A 21,509-nucleotide genomic window follows, 5' to 3' on the forward strand; every position below is an offset into this window, starting at 1 on the left:
TGTTCTGAAACAATTTTGAGACGCAATAACATGTTATTGCTTAAAGGTTTTATATAGACATAGTCGGCATGTGTTGTATTTTTCCTCTAAGTCTTCGAAAATGAAAACCCCAAAGACAAAGTGGGAATTACATAAAAATACATATATAATACATCAATGATAAATTCCTCAATGCAGAGCATTTCAGTATCCTGTTCTGTATATTTGAGTGTTTCTTTATTTTTTTAGCTTGAGTTTATGTTGGCGGCTATTGGTGTTAGATATGTTATGACACTTGGCCAGGAGCTTATCATTGATGGTGTAGGCTGCTAGGGTGCGAACACACTGTGAAAGCATCCTGACAGACTGTGTCAGAGCTACGAATGGAAACATCACAGTTTGCATCTAAATGATTTCCTTACTTTCGTCTTAAAAAAAAAAAAGCAGGATTAAACACTAGCCTTTACTGTTCGCTTACAGGATCCTCTAATCAGCATTTGCTGAATACATTAATATCAGATGGATGTCATGTTGACCTTGACCCACCGCCTTACAGCTTCAGCAAAGTGGCACAGGAACAGTACGGAAAGCTTGTGATCATGCACAGCAATATGGAGACCATGTACCAAAACCTACTGGAGTACTTTGCCGTGGATCCCAAGAAGACGTCTGTGGAAGAGCTTTTCACTGACCTCAGCAACTTCCGCTCCATGTTCGCTGTGAGTATACAAGTCATTTTTAGACACTCTTTGGGTTTGGAGTTGTTTTATTATTATTTATTTATGCATGATCCTTTAGAACACGGTTATTACAGCGGTTCACTTACTTTTGATTGTGATTTTCCTCTCTATTATTATTTCTGCATTTCACTTATTTGTCTTATGCGCCAAAAAGTATCATACACCACATTTTCAGCAGCAACAGATGTTTGATTTTGAAATAAATGGACATTTTATTTACTTTTGTCAGGACACAAACGGTAAATCCTTTTTGATCTTATCACATTATACTCCTGTTATATAATAAACAGCAGAACAACATGAGCCCTGCTTTTTTAATGCATTTATGTTATTGCTCAGCTCTTTAAAGTTATTAGCCAGATCCGCTTCGAGCCCTGGTTTGTGCTGACCCACTATGTTAAATTAGAGGGATTAGTGGTATAGGTCACTGGACATGACATAAATTAGTAGCTAATTAAGAGACTAAAGTTCTTGCCCTGCCCAAATCTTAACATTTCCCCTAAAGACACTAATGGATTTCATGCCCTTTTTACACCATAGATAGACTAATTTTATCCCTTTTAGTTATGGCCTTTTATCCAAATTTGAGATAATTCGTGTATTCTTCTGGGCCAGCATATAAGCTCTATTACTCCATCTTTAAGGTTTTTCACAATAAATTATGTTTTACTTTTGATTAAGAAAGCATGAAATGCAAAATGTTACTTTTTTGTTCCAGCATTGTAAAATACAGTTAGTATGACGGAGTATCAGGACCAGGCTAGAGATTTTTTTTTTCTATTTCATGAATAAAGTCGTAACATTACGAGAATAAAGTCATAAAATCACGAGAATAAAGTCATAACATTATGAGAATAAAGTTGTATTTTATGACAACTCTTACAAAAAACACTGTTTTCCCTAAAATGAGGAATGTCGAGCATTATGTGAAGTTATACTTTGGCTCTGGTTTCACAAATAAGGAAATCTTTTAGCACACCAGCATCAATCAGAATCAGAAATTCTGGGCAGCATGTCAAGTTGCCTTTTGGTGGAGCTGGTTGACCTTCATATGCTGGTTGGAGCTTGAAGATTGCTTTCTGAAACGGGTTGTGGTATGATGACTTCATTCACGTAATATTATGACATCTTGTAATTTTAGGACTTTATTCTTACAAGATTTTTTTATTCTCAAAATAAAACAAAAATATCTCTAGCCTGGCCTTAATACTCTGTTGTAAGTTTGTTCAAGAAATACATTACAGAAAATATTGAAAAAATACTTAATGCTTAAGGTTTTCTTCATTTTAGCCGCTCATGTAACTGTATTTTGTAGCATGTTCATTAACTAATGAGATCGATCAGTTTACAAATGGAGGATAAGAGGTGTTTGGCTTGAAAACTAGGACTGGAAATTACCAAACTATTATGGTTACATGTTTATTAAAGTTAAACCTTGAGGATGCATCTTCATTGAGGAGACCAATGTACTTTCAAATTCATGATTTAATAAGTTTTTGTTTTATTGTGTGATTTCTCCTGTACAAATCAACAAAAAATTAACAAAGTTGTTAGAAATAAAAAAGGTCAAATAAATTACTTTCATATGTCCACGCATCCTTATACTAATACTATATCAGTTCATATAAGTTATCAGCATTCAATCTTCTTTCGGTTTGGAGTTTCCAACATTTCCTCACTCTAGTTCACCGTCATTCTCTAAATCAATAATATTATAAGAAAATATCTTGTTCAAATCTATCTTTGGTGATTAGTTTTTCTGTCACATGTAGTATTAAATGTTAAACATGTTCCAAAATAAATGTGTTTTTCTTCTAATGCATGCCTTCATTTGTTGATTTGGACTGATGTGAACTGTTGCTGCAAATTCAAAGCCTTTTCCATGTCTAGCTTATGAGTTGACAATTGCAGGTTTAAGGTCAAACTTCAATTATTTTTCTCAAGCTAAACAAAGAAAAAGGAACTCAAAAGTGGCAACCTTGGATGCTGCTCTCCTGGTGATGGTCTGTTATCTTTCTGCCCTTTGAATTGACCTCTATATCTTTGATTTGGTTTCATCCGACTGTAACACTGAACCACCAACAAAGGTTAGAAAGATTTTGATGTTTAAGATTATAATCTCTTACAGCCATGCTACTTAATCCCCACATTTGGAAAGTGTTGAAAACTCTTGTAGCCCATTTAGTTTTTAGTATCGGGAATCTGGTTTCTATTCTGTCTTTTCAGTCGAGGGCAATGTAGAAAAGGAAAGACTTCTTAAATGTCAGTAAAAAAAGAAGGGATAAAAAGAAAAAATAATTTATCCCTTAAATAAAATTAATAGGAGGCATTAACTCAAGAAGACGGAAATTTGAAACTGGATAAGAATATGTCTTGCTGCATGAAATTATTAATTTAAAGGTGTGCAGACTTTTACTATCAGGTTTGTCTGACCAACAACAACAACAAAAAAAAGCTTTTCCAATAGTTTTTTTATTTTATTTCAATCGTTAGTGTTTTTTTTTCCAACATAAAAGGGAAAGTAAGGTTTAAATATTGTCCATTCTTTAGTATCATTGAATATTAAAATATCTTAAAAGGAGTGAGATTCTAGTTCTTTTAGCAAACAGCTTGGTGATGATAGTGTGTCCGATTGGTGTTTGATAATATTACAGCTAAATAGGTTGGTGCAGTTTGACTCATTTATCTGTCGACACAGCACTTGTTTTATTTCTAAAGTTTCAGAAATGTTTTGCCTAAGAGTATTAATTGACATATATTAACAAAAAACCCTGCACTTTTAAATATGAACATGCGAGTCAGCATTTGAATTAGCATTGGTTTATCAAACTAACAAGAATGGCTAAGTGTTGAAAAGAAAATTTTTTGTCAGTTATCTACCTAAAGAAAGTAAAACCAACTTTATGAAAGTGTTTTCAGTGTTTTAGGACTGTATCCTGGCTTTACAGCATGTCCTACGCAGCGTAGCCTTTTTGCTCTGCCCAAACACAACGGTTAATGACTCCGCTTGTGAAAGGTGAACAAGCCAAGTTTTATATAGACCTGCATTATAAGATCAACACTCCCAAGGTAGCTATTTATTTCTCTGTGACAGGTCAAGGCACATGCAGCTTACTCCCTCAGCATTTCGTTGAAATTGTGACATCACACCGACATGTCTTGGGAAATGCCGAGGCCAGGTCAGCGAACACTGGCCCGCAGTAAATCTCGCCATCGTAACCTCTCGGTCAAACCTGTGTCAGCACATACCCCGTAGAGCCAAGGCCCATGCTAATGGCTTTGTGCTGCCTAATGCCCTCTCCCTAAAGCAAACTGACTTCAGTTTGTGCATTAAATTTCTTTGCAGTCTAGACATAAACAGTGTGTTTTAGATGTTGTTCCATTTTGGCAGTTTTTACAGGAGGAGCTGCTAAGTTTGGTTTTATTTGCACGCAAAGACATACACATGCTTGTGCACGCATGCAGCAAGTTCAGTCACCTGTAGGAAGGAGGCCCAGGGCGAGGCCGTCTTTCTGACAGAAATCCAATTGAGCGTATCTAATAGTGGACATCCAGGAGAGGAAGATGGTGAAGCAGACCTGCAGTGGTAAAAGAAAGCAGAGGGCAGTTCCTTTAGTTTGCTGGTTCCCCTTTTCTTCTCCTCCATCATTAAAAGGTTCAACATATGAATATTTTCTGAACATATAATAGGAATTAGATTAATCTTCTATGTTAGTATTTCATGTTTAAATTAGAACGGTTGAAAGGAAGAATGTTCACGTTTTCATTTGTAGAAAAGTCATAAATGAAGTTGTCATTATTTATTAAAGGAAATGACAAAAGGCCCCAGTAGATCTTCTATTCTAGATCAAGATATAGACAAAGACAATTCAGGTAAACAGATGTGACAAAGCCAACAAGGACATGAGGATCTGTCCATCTAAAATGACCTCTGACTAGTTCAGAATGAAACTGAAATGAAGAAGCAGTCTCAGTCTAATATATTGATATAAAATTGTGTTTAGTGTTCTAACTCGGATCCTTCTACCCACTGGTTTCCAAGTTAAACAGAATCTGAGTTGGTGCAGACCCGCGGTTCTCAAAGTGTGTGGCGCGACCCACTGGTGGGGAATTGAGACGTGACAGGTGGGGCGCGCCAAGTTCCGGTGTGTGTGTGTGTGTGTGTGTGTGACTATAAATGTAGAACGTGTGAGAGCAAACTGTCCTTATAGCTGTATGTTGCCGCTTTTTAGACCAATCAAACCCACAAAGTAATCATTACTAGCCTACATGCAGTCTAATTAAAAGAACATTAGATATGAGAAACATTTCACCTGGAACTGAAGTGCCAAAATAATTATTGACGTGACGTCGGCATATTATTTGTAACGGAATAAACTTTCGCGCCCCAGTGTTGCCAACTCAGCGACTTTGTCGCTATATTTCAGACCCCTCCAGCGACTCTTTTTCAAAAAAGCGACTAGCGACAAATCTAGCGACTTTTGGAGACTCTTACGTGAAAGCACGTATCGTTCCTTTTCTTGTCCTCCAGCGGCAGGTGCTGCCGTGGGGCGCCTCCTCCGTCCCAACCCCGTTCTCCCCCGCTATTGCAGGAGTCCCTCTCAGCGCTGCAGTCAGAGCAGAGACACAGCATGTTTAACTTTAGCGTCCAGACTGCAAATAAAGCGCACATGCGCCGGGATTGACGGCGCAGGTTGATCATAAATAACTGAATTTGAAATATTTTATTAGTTTATTATGCAATGAAAAATAAAGTAAGTCTATTTTTTCCTATTCTGTCTGCAGCACCTGCTGATTTTAGGTCTGCTGAGGAGGACCAGTTTATCGAAATGACGTCCGACTCCACCCTGAAGCTCAGGTTTAATGCTCAGACTCTTAGTGAATTCTGGTTAGGAGTGGAGAGGGAGTATCCACTCATCGGGCAGAGAGCTGTGTGCATTCTTCTTCCCTTTGCCACATCATATCTCTGTGAGATGGGCTTTTCAGCTGTTGCTTCAATGAAAACAAAATACAGATCTCAGCTGAACATTGAGCATGACTTGAGAGTGGCAGTATCAAGCCTGCAACCCCGTTTTGAGAAACTGTGCAATGCAAAACAGGCTCATTGCAGCCACTAATGCAGGGATAAATAGAACTGTCTTGCCAGATGGATTTCACTTCTTTTCTTTTATTAACAGATTGCAGAGTGGCACTTTAATTTTTTCTATCTTTGAGCTTGATACAAATTTTGACACAGCTGCATTTTTGTTTTCTTTATTTTTTAGCTTGCTGTTATTTGATGTAGATAGTTTGTATTTAGATACTACTTGTTACTTCAGTAAAATTGGAACATTTTAAGATTGTTGCATATTTCATTAGCATTGTGTTGGGGCAATGGGGACAGGCGGGGCTTGAAAATTCCCCCTTGTCCAAAGTGGGGAATGACAGAAAAAGTTTGAGAACCACTGGTGTAGACAAAGCAGTTAATCAGGCATCTTAAATCTAATTTAGTGAAAGTCTTTGTGCTGAGAGACTACTATCGTCTGTGTTGTTCAATTCTAAAGCTCATATAAAGACAGCTGTACTACCACTTTGTTCTGAGGGAAGGTCTGCCACATGGCTATATTTAGTCTGAACATCTGATGCTCCTGCTCTGCTTTATGCTGCCTGGCGTCTCCAGCTCTGCTGTTCAGACCTCCACCTCATTGACATTGAGAACAACAATGATGCAACTCAACTGCCATGTATTTGTCATCCCCACATTTCCATATTGTCCTCTGCTGATGACCAAATAATCTAAAGATATTTATGCTGGTGAAGATTCAGTCATCCAGGTCATAGTCATTCCAAAAAAGTTTAAGACAAACCACTGGACTTTGTTTCCAAAAAACAATCCGTCTTCAAACTTGGAAATAAAGTCTAGGGATTGTTTTTTTTCCACTTTTTTGGAATAACTAAAGACATTTACCAACATACTTATGCACTTGCCTGGATATAAGAAACATAATTTGTTAGGAATAATTTTACTTGTTTCAGATTTAAAAACTTGAGAACTCCTGAAAGGGTTGCTACGCCTCAATAGTGAAATTTCTGGTGGCAAAACCATCACTAGAGAAATTTCAGAGAAAAACAAAAAAAAAAATAGAAAACGTTTTTTTTTCCTCAGAGCTGTTGGACGTAAATTACCATTGGCAGATGATTTCAGAGATTAATAGTGTTTCCAACTACCTTAATCAGTTTATGTGCTTGGCTGTTGCATGAAATAAACTTTAAAGTTCATCATCATGGGAGCAGTTCACTATTAAAGTCAGGATGCATGAAAGGAAAGCAATGGAGGAGGCATTGTTTTCTAAAAAAGATTCAATTTCAACAGCTAAAGTCTTCATTTTTAGCCATTTTCAAGATGCTTTTCTTCTCAGTAGTTTACAAAATGAAGATGAACATGCAACCTTTAGTGTACTATGAAACCCTGCTCTAATTATTGGGTGCTATCCATCTAGTTAAAGGACAGAGACAAGTTGAAGGATTAAGATAGAGGTTGCAACAATGAACCATTTATCTTGCTGAATAAGTGACTGTATAAAATGTTTGACAGGTTTGGACAGATGAAGTTCTCCATTTGTTTTAGGTTATAACCCTTTTTGAATGCAAGTATTAGTAAACTTTTAAGCGTTGCCAAGACGGGCAAATAATGCTTAGGTGTGTGTAATTGTTACTAATAACGCGTTCAGTTTTAAATTACCCTTCAGTCCTGTTTAGTGTTGGGCCCCTGCTTTGAAGCACCTAACTTGATACTTATTTATCGCATATTTCTCTTGTGAGGAAATCGTTGCCATGAGCAACCAATAGACATTCCATCATTTCTGAGATAAATTTGTGACACAGAGGCTTTCATTTAAAAATAGTTAAAAAGAGAGCCCTGAATAGCTTCAATCACAGTAATTTGGTATTCATCATCCTCCTACTTTTCAGCTGTATTCTCTCCTTGCAGATGGGAGCCTTCATTGTTAGCATTTTCAAAGCCTTTCTACAAGCTGTACTGAGAACAAAAATTATGGTTATTATTATTTTTTGTTGATGTGTAAACACAATAAGTGAAAATCCAGATTCTTTATCAACTTAATGATGATAACTTGTTGGAAACACAAGCTTTAAACATGCAAGTTTCTCCAATTCTTCCTCGAAACCGTTTAAAGTGCCCTGTTTAGATGGAAGCATGATAAAGCCGAGCTAAACCGAGTTTGTGCTGCTGCAGCCTTACGCTGTTTACTGAAGCTAATCCTTTATGCAGCCTGAAGATGGTGCAGATGAAATCAATGTCTTGGTTACAAAAGTAATTCAACTCAAATATACTTTTTTTAATTCCATCAGAAAACTTAGAAACTGTTGCTCAAATGTAGACGGGTCTGCTTTTAGATAGATGTCGTCTTCCATCTGTGGTGCCGTTATGCTTCAGATTATTCTTAGACAAGACACTGAGCTCCCCAGTTTCTGTGATATGCTTATTAGTGTGTGACAGTGTTCCTCAGCTGCAAGTTGCTTTAAATAAGATTGAATAATAAATGTAATTAGCAGTAATGTTTGTGATGCTGATAACCATCCTCATTACTGTAAGGCCGCGGTTCTCAAAGTGTGTGGCGCGACCCACTGGTGGGGAATTGAGACGTGACAGGTGGGGCGCGCCAAGTTCCGGTGTGTGTGTGTGTGTGTGTGTGACTATAAATGTAGAACGTGTGAGAGCAAACTGTCCTTATAGCTGTATGTTGCCGCTTTTTAGACCAATCAAACCCACAAAGTAATCATTACTAGCCTACATGCAGTCTAATTAAAAGAACATTAGATATGAGAAACATTTCACCTGGAACTGAAGTGCCAAAATAATTATTGACGTGACGTCGGCATATTATTTGTAACGGAATAAACTTTCGCGCCCCAGTGTTGCCAACTCAGCGACTTTGTCGCTATATTTCAGACCCCTCCAGCGACTCTTTTTCAAAAAAGCGACTAGCGACAAATCTAGCGACTTTTGGAGACTCTTACGTGAAAGCACGTATCGTTCCTTTTCTTGTCCTCCAGCGGCAGGTGCTGCCGTGGGGCGCCTCCTCCGTCCCAACCCCGTTCTCCCCCGCTATTGCAGGAGTCCCTCTCAGCGCTGCAGTCAGAGCAGAGACACAGCATGTTTAACTTTAGCGTCCAGACTGCAAATAAAGCGCACATGCGCCGGGATTGACGGCGCAGGTTGATCATAAATAACTGAATTTGAAATATTTTATTAGTTTATTATGCAATGAAAAATAAAGTAAGTCTATTTTTTCCTATTCTGTCTGCAGCACCTGCTGATTTTAGGTCTGCTGAGGAGGACCAGTTTATTGAAATGACGTCCGACTCCACCCTGAAGCTCAGGTTTAATGCTCAGACTCTTAGTGAATTCTGGTTAGGAGTGGAGAGGGAGTATCCACTCATCGGGCAGAGAGCTGTGTGCATTCTTCTTCCCTTTGCCACATCATATCTCTGTGAGATGGGCTTTTCAGCTGTTGCTTCAATGAAAACAAAATACAGATCTCAGCTGAACATTGAGCATGACTTGAGAGTGGCAGTATCAAGCCTGCAACCCCGTTTTGAGAAACTGTGCAATGCAAAACAGGCTCATTGCAGCCACTAATGCAGGGATAAATAGAACTGTCTTGCCAGATGGATTTCACTTCTTTTCTTTTATTAACAGATTGCAGAGTGGCACTTTAATTTTTTCTATCTTTGAGCTTGATACAAATTTTGACACAGCTGCATTTTTGTTTTCTTTATTTTTTAGCTTGCTGTTATTTGATGTAGATAGTTTGTATTTAGATACTACTTGTTACTTCAGTAAAATTGGAACATTTTAAGATTGTTGCATATTTCATTAGCATTGTGTTGGGGCGATGGGGACAGGCGGGGCTTGAAAATTCCCCCTTGTCCAAAGTGGGGAATGACAGAAAAAGTTTGAGAACCACTGCTGTAAGGGAAGTTAAAGTGTGTGTAGCATGCTGATATTAAGACTCATTCCCACATGACCTGTGGTTTAACAGAAGCTTGTATTTCATTATACCTTTGAATTGTTGTGCTTAACAATATGAACGTTTTAGGAACCCTGACTGGTTTGTGTTCTCATGAATCTTCAAGTTTGAAGTTGCATAATTAATATTGATTTTTTTTTTTTATGCAAAGTTATAAACAAATCACCAAGTTTTATAGAGTTCTTTATGTACCTCAGCCCCAGCTTTCTGCCAAGGCATTTTCAATTCTCTACGATGTCTTTTTTTTTTTCCTGTGCTCTCATTGACAAATGGCAGTCAACACCTATTCCATATTTAACTTTAGCTTAATAGGTATTTAATATTGTGAATTATGCTGCAGCGGATTTACTGACATGCATCCCCCCTCAGCTTTAGAAAACATAGTTTTAAAGCACAGGTTAACAGAGGTAAAGTGATTTATACTTTTTTGTGATCTACAGCATTCGGGTTGCTGTTGTTCTGCATTTCAAGTGGCTTTGTGACTTTAAACTGACCACACGGAGCTATTTCTGAAATGCGGTTGACTGTATCATTTTTAGCAATAGTCTCTTTGATGCAGTCATAATAAGAGGGTGTCAGCTGGATCTCATAAACAACTGCCCCTCTTTAACGTTTCACTGGAGATCTCTGTATGCTGCATTGTGTTTGTGTTTTTTCTGGACATCATTTTACGTCAGCTTGACATCATTATCATCCTTCCTTTGACCTGCCAGTCAAGCCGGGCTGTGCGAATATAGCGCGGGGGGGGTGATGCAGAGTCGGATGTTAGATGAAGACCCAGACCTCCTCACTTTCAGTGACAGGCTATTGATCAGGATGGCAGTCTTACTACCACTCTATTAAAGGATATGCAGTCTATCTCTAGCTAGGGCATTGCTGAGCTATTGACTCTGTAGAAGTTAAACAATAGAGATTACAGAGCCAGTTCCCCTTTGGATGATGCATGGAGGATATATACTGTATTATTCCGCTTGGAAAGATTGGATGTGAAATTGCTTTTATAACATCTTAAATTGTTTGCAACATTAGTTTGAGTTAATGCAAAATGAAATGACATTGCAAAGGCCTCCAGCTACCTGCACCTGAATAAATCATTGCTGCACACGTTTTTCAATTTTATTTATTTTGGAGGTAGGCTGGTGGAGATTTCCCAGGACAAAGGTAACTCCTAAAAAAGTTCAACAAAAAATTGAGCTTTAGTTTTGGTAATTGAACACAGTTTGTCTTTCAACCAAAGATAAGTCAAATGTATTTTAATACACTCTTTTTTTCTATAGAAAGACTATTTAAAGTCCTGTATCTGGGGGAAAAAAAGGAAATGGTACATTGTAGTGGAATGTAATGGAATCATTACTGGACAAAACAATGAAATGCAATAAAAATGAATAATTCAAATATGATCATATAAAAAGTATGTAAAAACATAAAAACAACACACTAATCTTCTCTTTTAGTGACATTTTTAAATCTTTGTTCATTAGAAATCAACAGTTTCATGTATTTTATTCACCTTTCTTTAATCATGAACTCAATAAGTTCTTGTTTAATTATATAATTAACTTTATAAATGTATTAGAAAACATTTTTTGGTGTAGTCAGTCTCAATTTAATACACCTGACGAATAAAGCTGAACTACATCACTCAACTTCGAGTACTCTACTCCACTTTGAGTAATGCATCTCCACTTTTCTATATTTTAAGTAGTTAAAATATAAAAATTTAGTATTTATTTAAATTCAAATTATGTAGTGTGTCATATTATGCAAAGATAAGTGTGATACAAGGTTACTCATATTTTTAAGAAAAATACCTTTTTTAAATGTTTTTATTTAATGTTTTAAATTAATTGTAAGTCAATTGATATAATCAGTCAACCTTATGGTAATTAATGAATCAATAACTTGCCTCCCTATTTTGAAACGCTTGGTTTAAGAATTATGACTTGTTCTGTTTTGATTCAAATGTAGAAAATTTTGACACACCTAGTGACTGCTTCAACTAAAACTAATTCATTGTCTTGACTATAAATATATATATATATATATATATATATATATATATATATATATATATATATATATATATATATATATATATATAAAATACATAAGTGTGTGTATATGTCCCATGCTTCAGCCATAAAATAAATAATCTTTGATGCTGGGCTCACACTAGATGCAGTTGGGCTGCAACAAGGAACCCAAATCATTAAAATCAGTGTTGTGCAATATAGAAGCTCTGCGGATCAACAAAATAATTCTCTCCAAGAAGGAAGTTCTCCATGCAAAATCACGGTTTCTCTACATCAAGCCTCTGAATTTTACAAGCCGAACAGGAATAGTCAGTCACCAGACAGACTAAAGTCCCAGTGAATTCCAGAGTAAAATCAACCCAAAAGCAAAAAGGCAAAACAGAAACACAAGGAAAGAAAGTGGTATTTTATTCATACATATTATGAGTAATGTCCAGCAATACCCAGAAACTTAAACTCTGTACACTTATTTTCTCTAGAGCACCTTTTCCACAGCTGGAGTCACAGCTGGGTCAGCCAGGTCGCAGCACTGTGACATCAGGGACTTTTTGGAGCACGTTAGCTGCACGGCGGCTACGCTGTATTCAGTGTGTGAGCATGGCTTAATATGTGTTTAACGTGCTCAGCTGTTTAACTGCAGACCAACCTGTATAACAATGTTAGCCTCGCCCAGCAACTTCCAGGGGCTGACCTTGAATAATAATTTCCAACTGATGTGACTGAATATAAACTGGAAAAATCCTATTTTCTTCAAGACAGTTCTACACATGTATGTCATAAAGTTATATACATCATATTTCTTTATATTTCATGTTTGGTTGAATTTCTACACTGTTTTTGGTGCACGGGTGTTGGGGTTTTTATTATTACCATAATTATTTTGGTTTTATGTACTCTTTAGAATAACCATGAAGGGGGAAAAAATTTATGCACTCACAATTTAAACAGGAAAAAAAACACTTACCTTTGCTTAACAGGTGCAGTTACACTGCTGTTAGCTTTATCTCACTTTGTCAGCCTTAAACAGTATCAAGTTCCCACATTAGCAACCAGGTGATGATGAACTTAGAACCTCTACACTTAGGAAGATGTTTTTTATTCCTATTTTATCATTATTCAAAGTCAGGACAATAGAGGTGTTTATCCAGAAAATAATGGTTGATAAAAATAGAGGAAAATGGTCAAATATAGCTCCAGGATTCCTTGCATAATAAAAAACACAGGATCAGATGTTTTCTCTTCAAAAGGAGCCAGAGGCAAGATTCAGGTTTGTCATCCCAGCCGTCCTCTGGCTCTAGTGTCTGGAGTCTCTGTTGTGAAGCCATTTTATGTCTGGCAAGGCCACAGTGACAGGGCACCTTAGAAGCGTCATCTGACTCTAATAGCACCCGATAAAGACGCCTGTGCGGTTTGACAGCTGCCTCTGCCTTTGACAGGGCCTACACTACTGTAATTACCCCAACTTAGCAGTCTGTCGTGTTTTCTCCTTCTCCCATCTTTTCATCACTCTTCTTCTCTCACAGCAAGCACTGAAGGAGAACCATAGGCAGAGGGAGTTGGAGGAGAAGCAGAGGAGAGCACGGGCCGCAAAGGAGAAGGCTGAGCGTGAAAAGCAGGAGAGACAGCAGAAGAAGAGGAGGTTACTGGAAGTCAGTGCAGGTAAAGAGTGTTCAATTTACTTTCCCTGTCATCCCCTCGCAACGATAAGGCCTTTACAGAGAGCTGCGTGTCAAATCAATCTAGTTACAAATGGTGTTGGAGATCATTCAAATACAATGACTCTCATTCATCAAACAAACAAGCACGTCTCATTTTAATGGATTACAGGAGACATCTGTTTTCTCCCAATGCGCTGTTTATCTTCCCCAAAACAAGAACCCACATCTGTAGAAAATAAATGTTGGTGGATGATTTGATTGATTATACATTATTGTGAGCAGACGTCTTTGCTAGTTGTCATTAAGGCCACCCCAAAACACTTCCACAGCAGCTACAGTCCACACTAACCCATTAACACTTATACTGTCAAGGTCAAACTACTGACCTTCTAGTTGGTGTGAATTCTACTCCATCTTCTGAGCTCAGAATGATCCATGAGGCCATATTACACATTAAAACAGAGAGATTTTAATCATTAATCACTTTGCCCTCATCTTTTAAATAACAAAGTTTTCATGGTGTAATCTATCAAAGTTATTTCCAGGGCATTAGGAGTACAAGTGTTATATCCTAGGTATGCATAATATTCATTGCATTGTCATGATCCAAAGATCCTGTAGTGTGGCTTTGGGGTTATAGCTATGGCTTTGATTAAATAGCAAAATGAGTAGTTTAAAGCAATTCGTAGAAAGATATAACGCAATAATTACCCGAAACACAATTTAGAAGATTTGTATTGCTGCACTTTGGTGTTGGATACTTTACAGTTAAATTTCTTCTTTTTTCCTTTTCTGTGTCACCAAATGATGCCTGAATTTTTAAATCTAATTTCAATATATAGAAAAAAGACAGCCTAAGTAATTACAGAAGCAGATTCCTGTCTTGAATTAATGTAGAAGCCAAAAAATATATATAATATGCCTCCTTAGATGCATTAAATATGTAGATAGAAATATCTGAAATCAACACATTAAAGTTTGTTTAAAAAAAAATAAAATAAAGCAACTTATGAACAATTAAGAGACAAAATCATTGGCATTCATGCCTCTGAAAAGGGTTAAAAGTAGGGATGCCAGTTATTTCTTAATTCATCAAAAAAAGAAAAAAAAAACAGCTAAGGTTAATGGTCTTATCGATCATCTAACAATTAAATTATAAGTGAAATAAAATAAAGTTTTCTTTTGTATCAAGAGTATCTTTCTATAAACAGAATAGCTTAATTATGTTTTTCCAATAATATAAATTTAAAGAAAGTCGCACATTACGATATGTTGTAACTATTTACTGTTTCAGAAGTATTAAGTACTTACTAACCAAATATTGGTATATATGACTGGATAGATTCATGTTTCTGCTGTAGAATGAAGCCGCTCTGGAATTTCATCTCTTGCGAATGGCAATAAACCTAAAAAATAAAATAAAAAAAGATTAAGAATGAACAGCTGGCAGTGACATTGCAACACTGAAAATAAAAAATTCTAACCTACTGTTATCAATTAATGGGATGGAACAAATTTAAATCTAATCGACCGTTTATTGACAACTAATTGTGAGGAAGTTATTTGATTACATTCTTAGTTACAAGTTAATTTAGAGATGGGACTTCAGTAAACTAAAGCCGATACATACTGCTGATAATATGGTCTGTTTAAGAAAATATCTATAAAGGGTAGAAATGCTGCTGTGGTTAAAAAAAAAATGTTTGCGGTGATGCTGTGTATAAATAATTGTTTTGTGTTAATCTTGTTTTATCATCTAAAGATTTTAACACAGTAGTGGTACAAACACACACAAAATATTGAGGGTTTTTCCTGCATTCATGCAACATATGATGCAAGGAACGACTGCTTTGGTTTCCATAAACAGTGTACCCTGCAGAATAATGACTCTACTTAACATAGCACCTTGCTCTGAGGAAGATTGTCTGCTGCTTATGCCAAAGAATATGAATCTACCTGCTGGTTGTTTTTCGCCCTGTTTTGATTTGGAGTAACTCTGATGCCAGAAGCTAGTTCGATGCCAAGGCTGGCAGAACAGTTGAATGAGGTAGAGGCCTTTACAAGTGTTTAAAGTTTAAATTTCTGTGCCACTTTATCACTTCTCTGGAACTTAGCAACATAAATAGATCCAGTGTGCTCCTTGCAGTCCAATGTGCTGTTGAGTTGACTCTCCAGCCAAAGCATTTTCTATCTTGGCTTTAAATAAAAAAAAGATTAAAAAATTTTAAAAAGCTACATCTGCATTGTTTGAGTTTGCTATAATATGGATCCTCTGCAGCTACCACACTGAGATATTGACTAAATTTTCTCCTTGCATAACTTTTACATTCCTGGCAGTAACAAATGAAATTCACTGTACTGTGAAAGTTAAGTCCTGCAACATGTGTTATGTAAATATAATGACTGGGTTAGAGTCAGAATAACTAATTAAAGAGTTACAACCCCTAAAATAGTGAGATCTGATAGTGAGAATTATTTCAATTAAGTTATTTCTTAAATTTGAAAAGTATTCTCTATAAAGTAATTCATTAAAATTTCTCTTTTAGTTCAGATAAATTAAAATTTAAGCTTGACAGATTATATTATTATATTAAAAGTTCATTCATTAGTTGTTTTTTTTGGTTATTGTTTGTTTTCAAAAAGCTTGTTATTTCTTATCTCTATCTCAATTTGTCCATTGTATGGATTATACTATCGCTATGGAAACTGCTTATTTGTTTTTTTGTTTTTATATTTTTGGTATTTATTATTATGCAAATATATATACTTCTAGATATACTTAGAAGCAGTATCTGAAATTTACTTTTTGACTCACCGCCCACGTGGATGGATGGTAATATTATTTACTGGCCAGAAAGAAAGAATAAATAAATAACTGGCTTGCATATGTTTTTCAGGAACATATTATGTCACTAAGGCATTATGTAAAATGCAAAGTTAGAGGTATAGTGGAGGATGTTCTTTTTGTGGTTGGTTCATCTAAAAAAAAATAGTCCTCCTAATTGTCAATCATTCTGGTGATATGTTTATTTAAGGCCGTCCTACGTGCTCGTCCCCAATTTCAGTTACCGGTGGTGAGCCTGACATGGTGGAAAAATTGCAAATCTTCTTTTGGAAAGTAAGCTTGAGCGATGAAAACAGCAACTTTTAAACAGAGTGTGCATGAGGAGGAATGGGCTTGTGCACACTGTCACATACGTTTAATAGGCGATCCCTCTCAGGAGCGGGTACAGGGTTGTGCATCTGCATTTTTTTTTTTTTTAGTAAAAAGGGTGGGTCTTTTTAAAATATTCACAAAAATCCTCCACTATACCTTTAAAATAAAGAGTAATGTAGCTTTATTAATCAAGGTTGTAATTTAGGGGTTAATTCAATTTCATTCAAAAAAGTGCAAATATAAGATACTTTTAGTTGATAAAGTGGCCATAAACCAAATCATTCAGAGAACAGGAGACTATTTTTATTTGTTATATTGCCTGTAAATAAAAGTATAACCTTTCTTCCAATTGCATGGGCATTACAAAACTATATTTTCCTCTCACCATGTTTGTGTTGTTATAGCATCAGTGTACTATAGTATCAGTTGCTGTGCCACTGGTTGTTTTAATGGAGCCTGAGACATGGACGTCCAGTGAATGTGGCATTAACTGCCTTTGTGTTCACGGATGCTCTCCAGTTTCATAGACTGACAGCCAGCAACAAATTAATCGTGTTTGTTCTCTTTTGCGTATTTGCTGCACATAGAGCAGCTCATTAGCTTAGCATCCTCATAAATAAGCCATTCTCTTTCAGAACACAGTCTCCCTGAAACCACCATTTTTCAATAAACTTTCTTTGCACACTGGGGGCTATAGATCCTCGCTCCCCATACTCCTTATCACCATGTTGTCTTTTAGAATGCTTTCTTGCTCCAACTATATACTGCCACATTTCGCCTAGCGGCGCAGTTGTTGTTAAATAACGGGGTGTTGGGGTTGTGCTCTCTGTATGGGACAGATGGAAACTAGCCAAAGTAAAAGACGTGACTGAAGCGCTACGGCGTGTAAACATTTACTAGCCTTGAGGCGAATGGTGCTTTGGGATTAATTCAACAAATGAAATAAATTGCACACATTTGGCGAGTGTTAATTCCCGACCCTACATAGAAGTATCTTACAAATAATGGTTTATTCCAGGGGTCCCCAACCACCGGGATGCGGACCGGTACCGGTCCGTGGGTGATTTGGTTACGGGCCGCACAGAAAAAAGTATATATATATAATTTATCGACGAGTCTGAGTGATGTTTTATTTTGAAAAATATAAAAAAATGCGGTATTCTCTCCCAATTACATCAGTCGGTGCATCTGTGCCTCTTGACACAGGTTAATTCAGTTCAAGACTCATCCTATCTATAACATCCTATCTTTGTGAAGCTGGATTTTCTGCGGTTACAGCGACCAAAACAAAGCTACGGAGCAGACTGGACATCAGGAGCACACTTTGTCTGTCATTGTCTCTGATTACGCCTAGATGGGACCGGCTTGTTTTTTTTATTTTTATGCTGTTTGTATTTGATTTTATGCCAGTCGTATCATTTTACCCCCACCCACCCCACAAAAATATTTTAAAACTCTTTTACCTTTAATGTCCTGAAAAGACCCCCATTATAAGGGAAAACTAATGGTTTTAAGAAAATGGCAACTTATCAATGAATAGTCAGTTAATTGATAAGATCAGTCAACTTAAGATGAACTCTTTAATCGATAACTTGCATATGGTAACTACATTTAGATTGTTATAGTCCTTGAATCACGTTCTCAGTTTGACTTTTTTTCTTTGCGATTATAAAACTTTACGTTTGGAATTACTCTTTTTCTGTGTCTCAACTGTGCATTTCAATGTTAGAAATAAAAAAAAAAAACTTTTTGTAATTGAGAAAAGTAATGAAGAACAATTTACTGAACTAAAGATTCACTTCTTTATCCATACTGTGAGAAATACTTGTTCTGGTCATTAAGTCTGTTTTGATCAAGTAGGGCTATACATTTTGACAACAAAAACTATTTTATTGAGTAGTTTACATGAACCATTCCTTAAAAAATACAGAAGGTTTGATGCAAAAACACCCTAGCACAAAGCATACAAGTGAGGCATCAACAGAATGATTATAAGAAAAGACCCTTTTTTCAAGTGCCTTAGTCAGAATCCTGACCTTCATCCAACTGAGTTGCTATGGCATAACCTTAGGTGGGCTATTTGACATTATCAAGACGTCCCAGAAATACAAGTAAAGAGAAATTGCTTTAAGGAAAATGGTCTATAAGTCCTCCTCATTGTTGTGGAAATCTCAACAACAGCCATAGAAAATAGCTTCTGAAGGTTGTTTCTGAAATATGCGTCTTTATGAATTACTAAACCCAGTATGTCACCTTTTTATCAGCCTCCACTGAGAGTGAAAACTCTGCTTATAAGATAAAGAATTGACCAAATAAATGTGTGTGTTTTAAATGCTCAGTCGGATTGTGTTGATCGATGTATCAGACTTAGGTCTGTCTGCATTATGGAAATAATCAATTCCAAAAGTAACTGCAAAGAGTTGACTTAACTTTCTCTTGTTCCTGTAGGGCACTATTGAATAGATTGTGTATGAGCTAGGCTTTATGATTTCCAATGTCTGAAAATTATTGCTTTCCATTTGCCAGCTGAAGGTATTCCCTATATATTTTTTTACGTACCGTGCATCAACCTTTAAAATATGTTAAATAACAGCATCGAAGAATTCTAGAATTTCTTTTATTGCAACTTTACAAGTTAATGTGAAATGACTTAAATCTACCTTAAATGACTGATTTGGCAGTTTGAGGGAGGGGAGATGATAGATTTTGATTCGATAACTTGTGTTGCAAACCTGCATTTATAATCTATCTGCATTATGTTAACGCATATGAAGCAAACATGAACTGGTTTTACTAAATACTAATAATGGTGTAAAAATGCTTTAAAACCCTATGAGCAGTCAAATATTGCCATAAAAAAACTATTAATACTCAAATAAATTCCCTACTGTTCTATAACGACTAGTGGATGAATGTATGTATCAAATCTGAGCAAACTATGTGTATTTACAGCACTCTTCATTGGGAAAAAAAACAAAACATATGTATCTTAAGACCAGAATCCAAATCACCAATGATTTACATATTTTACTTTCGAAGTGTAGATCTAACATTGTTTCTGGACAACAGTTGGATAAAATGTTTTGTTTAAACAACATCAGGTCAACACAAAGCTTGAAAAGCCAACATAATTACATTTAGACTAAAAGATGTTTATTTATTATAAATTATCTCTTTTTTTGGTGCTTTTAAAATTATGTTAATATCAGTTTATTGCCACACAAAATAATTTGCTTTCAGCCGCATTAAACAATATGTAAAACCCCAGACGAATTTCCTCCCTATTGGTAGTGTGAGATTGTGTTTCATTACAAACCTTTATCTATTCCCTTTCAGTATAAGTGTCATAGGAATCAGTCTTATCCAGTCGAAACCAGATATCTGCATGCATAATGTGAGAAAAATCACATTGGATAAATGGACTTTTTTCCCTAGATGATTTGCCTTTGAATCAGACAAAACTTTTTTTTTCTTGGATCAGTTTGAAATACCCAACTGACTTACATGTGGTTAATGCTAGAATGGGGAGAACAAGGAGTTTTTTTTTATATATATTTTAGAAGGATAAGATATTTCATATGTGTTGGAGAAAATACAGGAACATGCTGAAGAAGTGATTTTTATGACAACATCCACATATGCACAGATACACATATGAACACATGGACAGATTGAATTAAATAAATATGTGATTGAGAGTTGGCTTTCCGCTGTCAGCCTAGAACAGGATTTACTTAGTCCCTCTCACACATACTCCCTCTGTCTGTCTCTCAGTCTATTTATTAACTAAAGAGCTTTCTCTTTGTTTGTCGGAGAGGATTTTCCTCAATGGAGATTTTCTATGTAATCATCTGATTATCCATCAATTCCCTAAAAAGCCTCAGAGAGGCTCTGCATCCATATTATGCTGAAGGGCACAGCAATGAGAGACGTGAAAGGAAAGGGGAGGGGTTACAGGAGGAAATGATCAAAATGGATTTTTGCTTCCTTACCTGCGACAAGTGTCTGCATTTATTATGATTTCTAGTTTTGCCTGCTTACTCGTTCTTGAAATGTGAGACTATTCCTGCTTCATTCTCATTTTCCACCTCCTCTTTTACCTGCCAGACTGGGCCTCTACATGCCCTACGATATGACGCCTGGATACGCCATTAGCATGTTCTGGCAACTTGAGAGAGAGGGAGCGTCAGCTTGTGTGCATTTGCATAGAGCCCTATGGAGATTGAAATTCAGATTGAATAGGTGTTTTTTCCTCCTCCCCAAGCTGTGCCTGGCTTGTGTATGACAAATCTGTTGCATTAACTCCCAGGGTAGGCCAGAAGCAGAACTGTTTGCAGAGCGACAAATTACACATCAGAGCTTTATTTAACATTCTCTACATGGCTACAAGCGATGAACTATTAAGATGTCAAATAGAAGAACAGCAAGACATGCAACACTGGATGCAAGAATGGTGAAAATATTGGAGGAGCAGAAGAAAAATGAGAGAAAGAAAAAGGTCCATTCTGGAAACTGTATCTGTGATAGGTTTGGAACAGTAAGGTATGAGTCCATGTAAAAGAAAAATAACAGCAACCCTGAAAATGTATTAATGGCAGCTTTAGCTAAGAACAGGATAAGAAGTGACTGATTAATTTTTTGTCTTTCTGAGTCATTCTGTATTTGCTAATGTCTATTTTCCTCTCAAATTATAAAATTTCTATTAGTAATATGTCATGCAAAACTGATAAAATCTCCCTGTTAAATAAAATACAAATAGCTTAGACAAAGATATAGAGCCATTTGTTTTAGTTTCCTCCAAATTATACAATACTGTTAAGTATTTAGTCAGAATTTGGGCACGGCTACATTTTTAAATTTTTGTAATTTTCAAAACATTTTATTGAATTATTAAATTGATCAAAATGTCA

At 36.3% G+C, this 21,509-nt stretch overlaps 1 protein-coding gene across 6 annotated transcripts in view; it reads left to right on the plus strand.

The window, feature by feature from the left end:
• LOC119772583 (protein diaphanous homolog 3-like) overlaps nt 1-21,509 on the plus strand; it is a 223,497-nt gene that overhangs the window by 117,115 nt on the left and 84,873 nt on the right. For all 6 annotated transcript variants that reach the window (XM_038269031.1, XM_038269030.1, XM_038269035.1 and 3 more), the window contains 2 exons: nt 534-698; nt 13,308-13,443. In XM_038269031.1, the coding sequence (XP_038124959.1) occupies nt 534-698; nt 13,308-13,443 (301 nt within the window). The remainder of the gene's footprint in view (nt 1-533; nt 699-13,307; nt 13,444-21,509) is intronic.

The sequence above is a fragment of the Cyprinodon tularosa genome, unplaced genomic scaffold (assembly GCF_016077235.1).
Source record: "Cyprinodon tularosa strain WSP-4 unplaced genomic scaffold, ASM1607723v1 ctg717, whole genome shotgun sequence".
Taxonomy (NCBI): domain Eukaryota; kingdom Metazoa; phylum Chordata; class Actinopteri; order Cyprinodontiformes; family Cyprinodontidae; genus Cyprinodon; species Cyprinodon tularosa.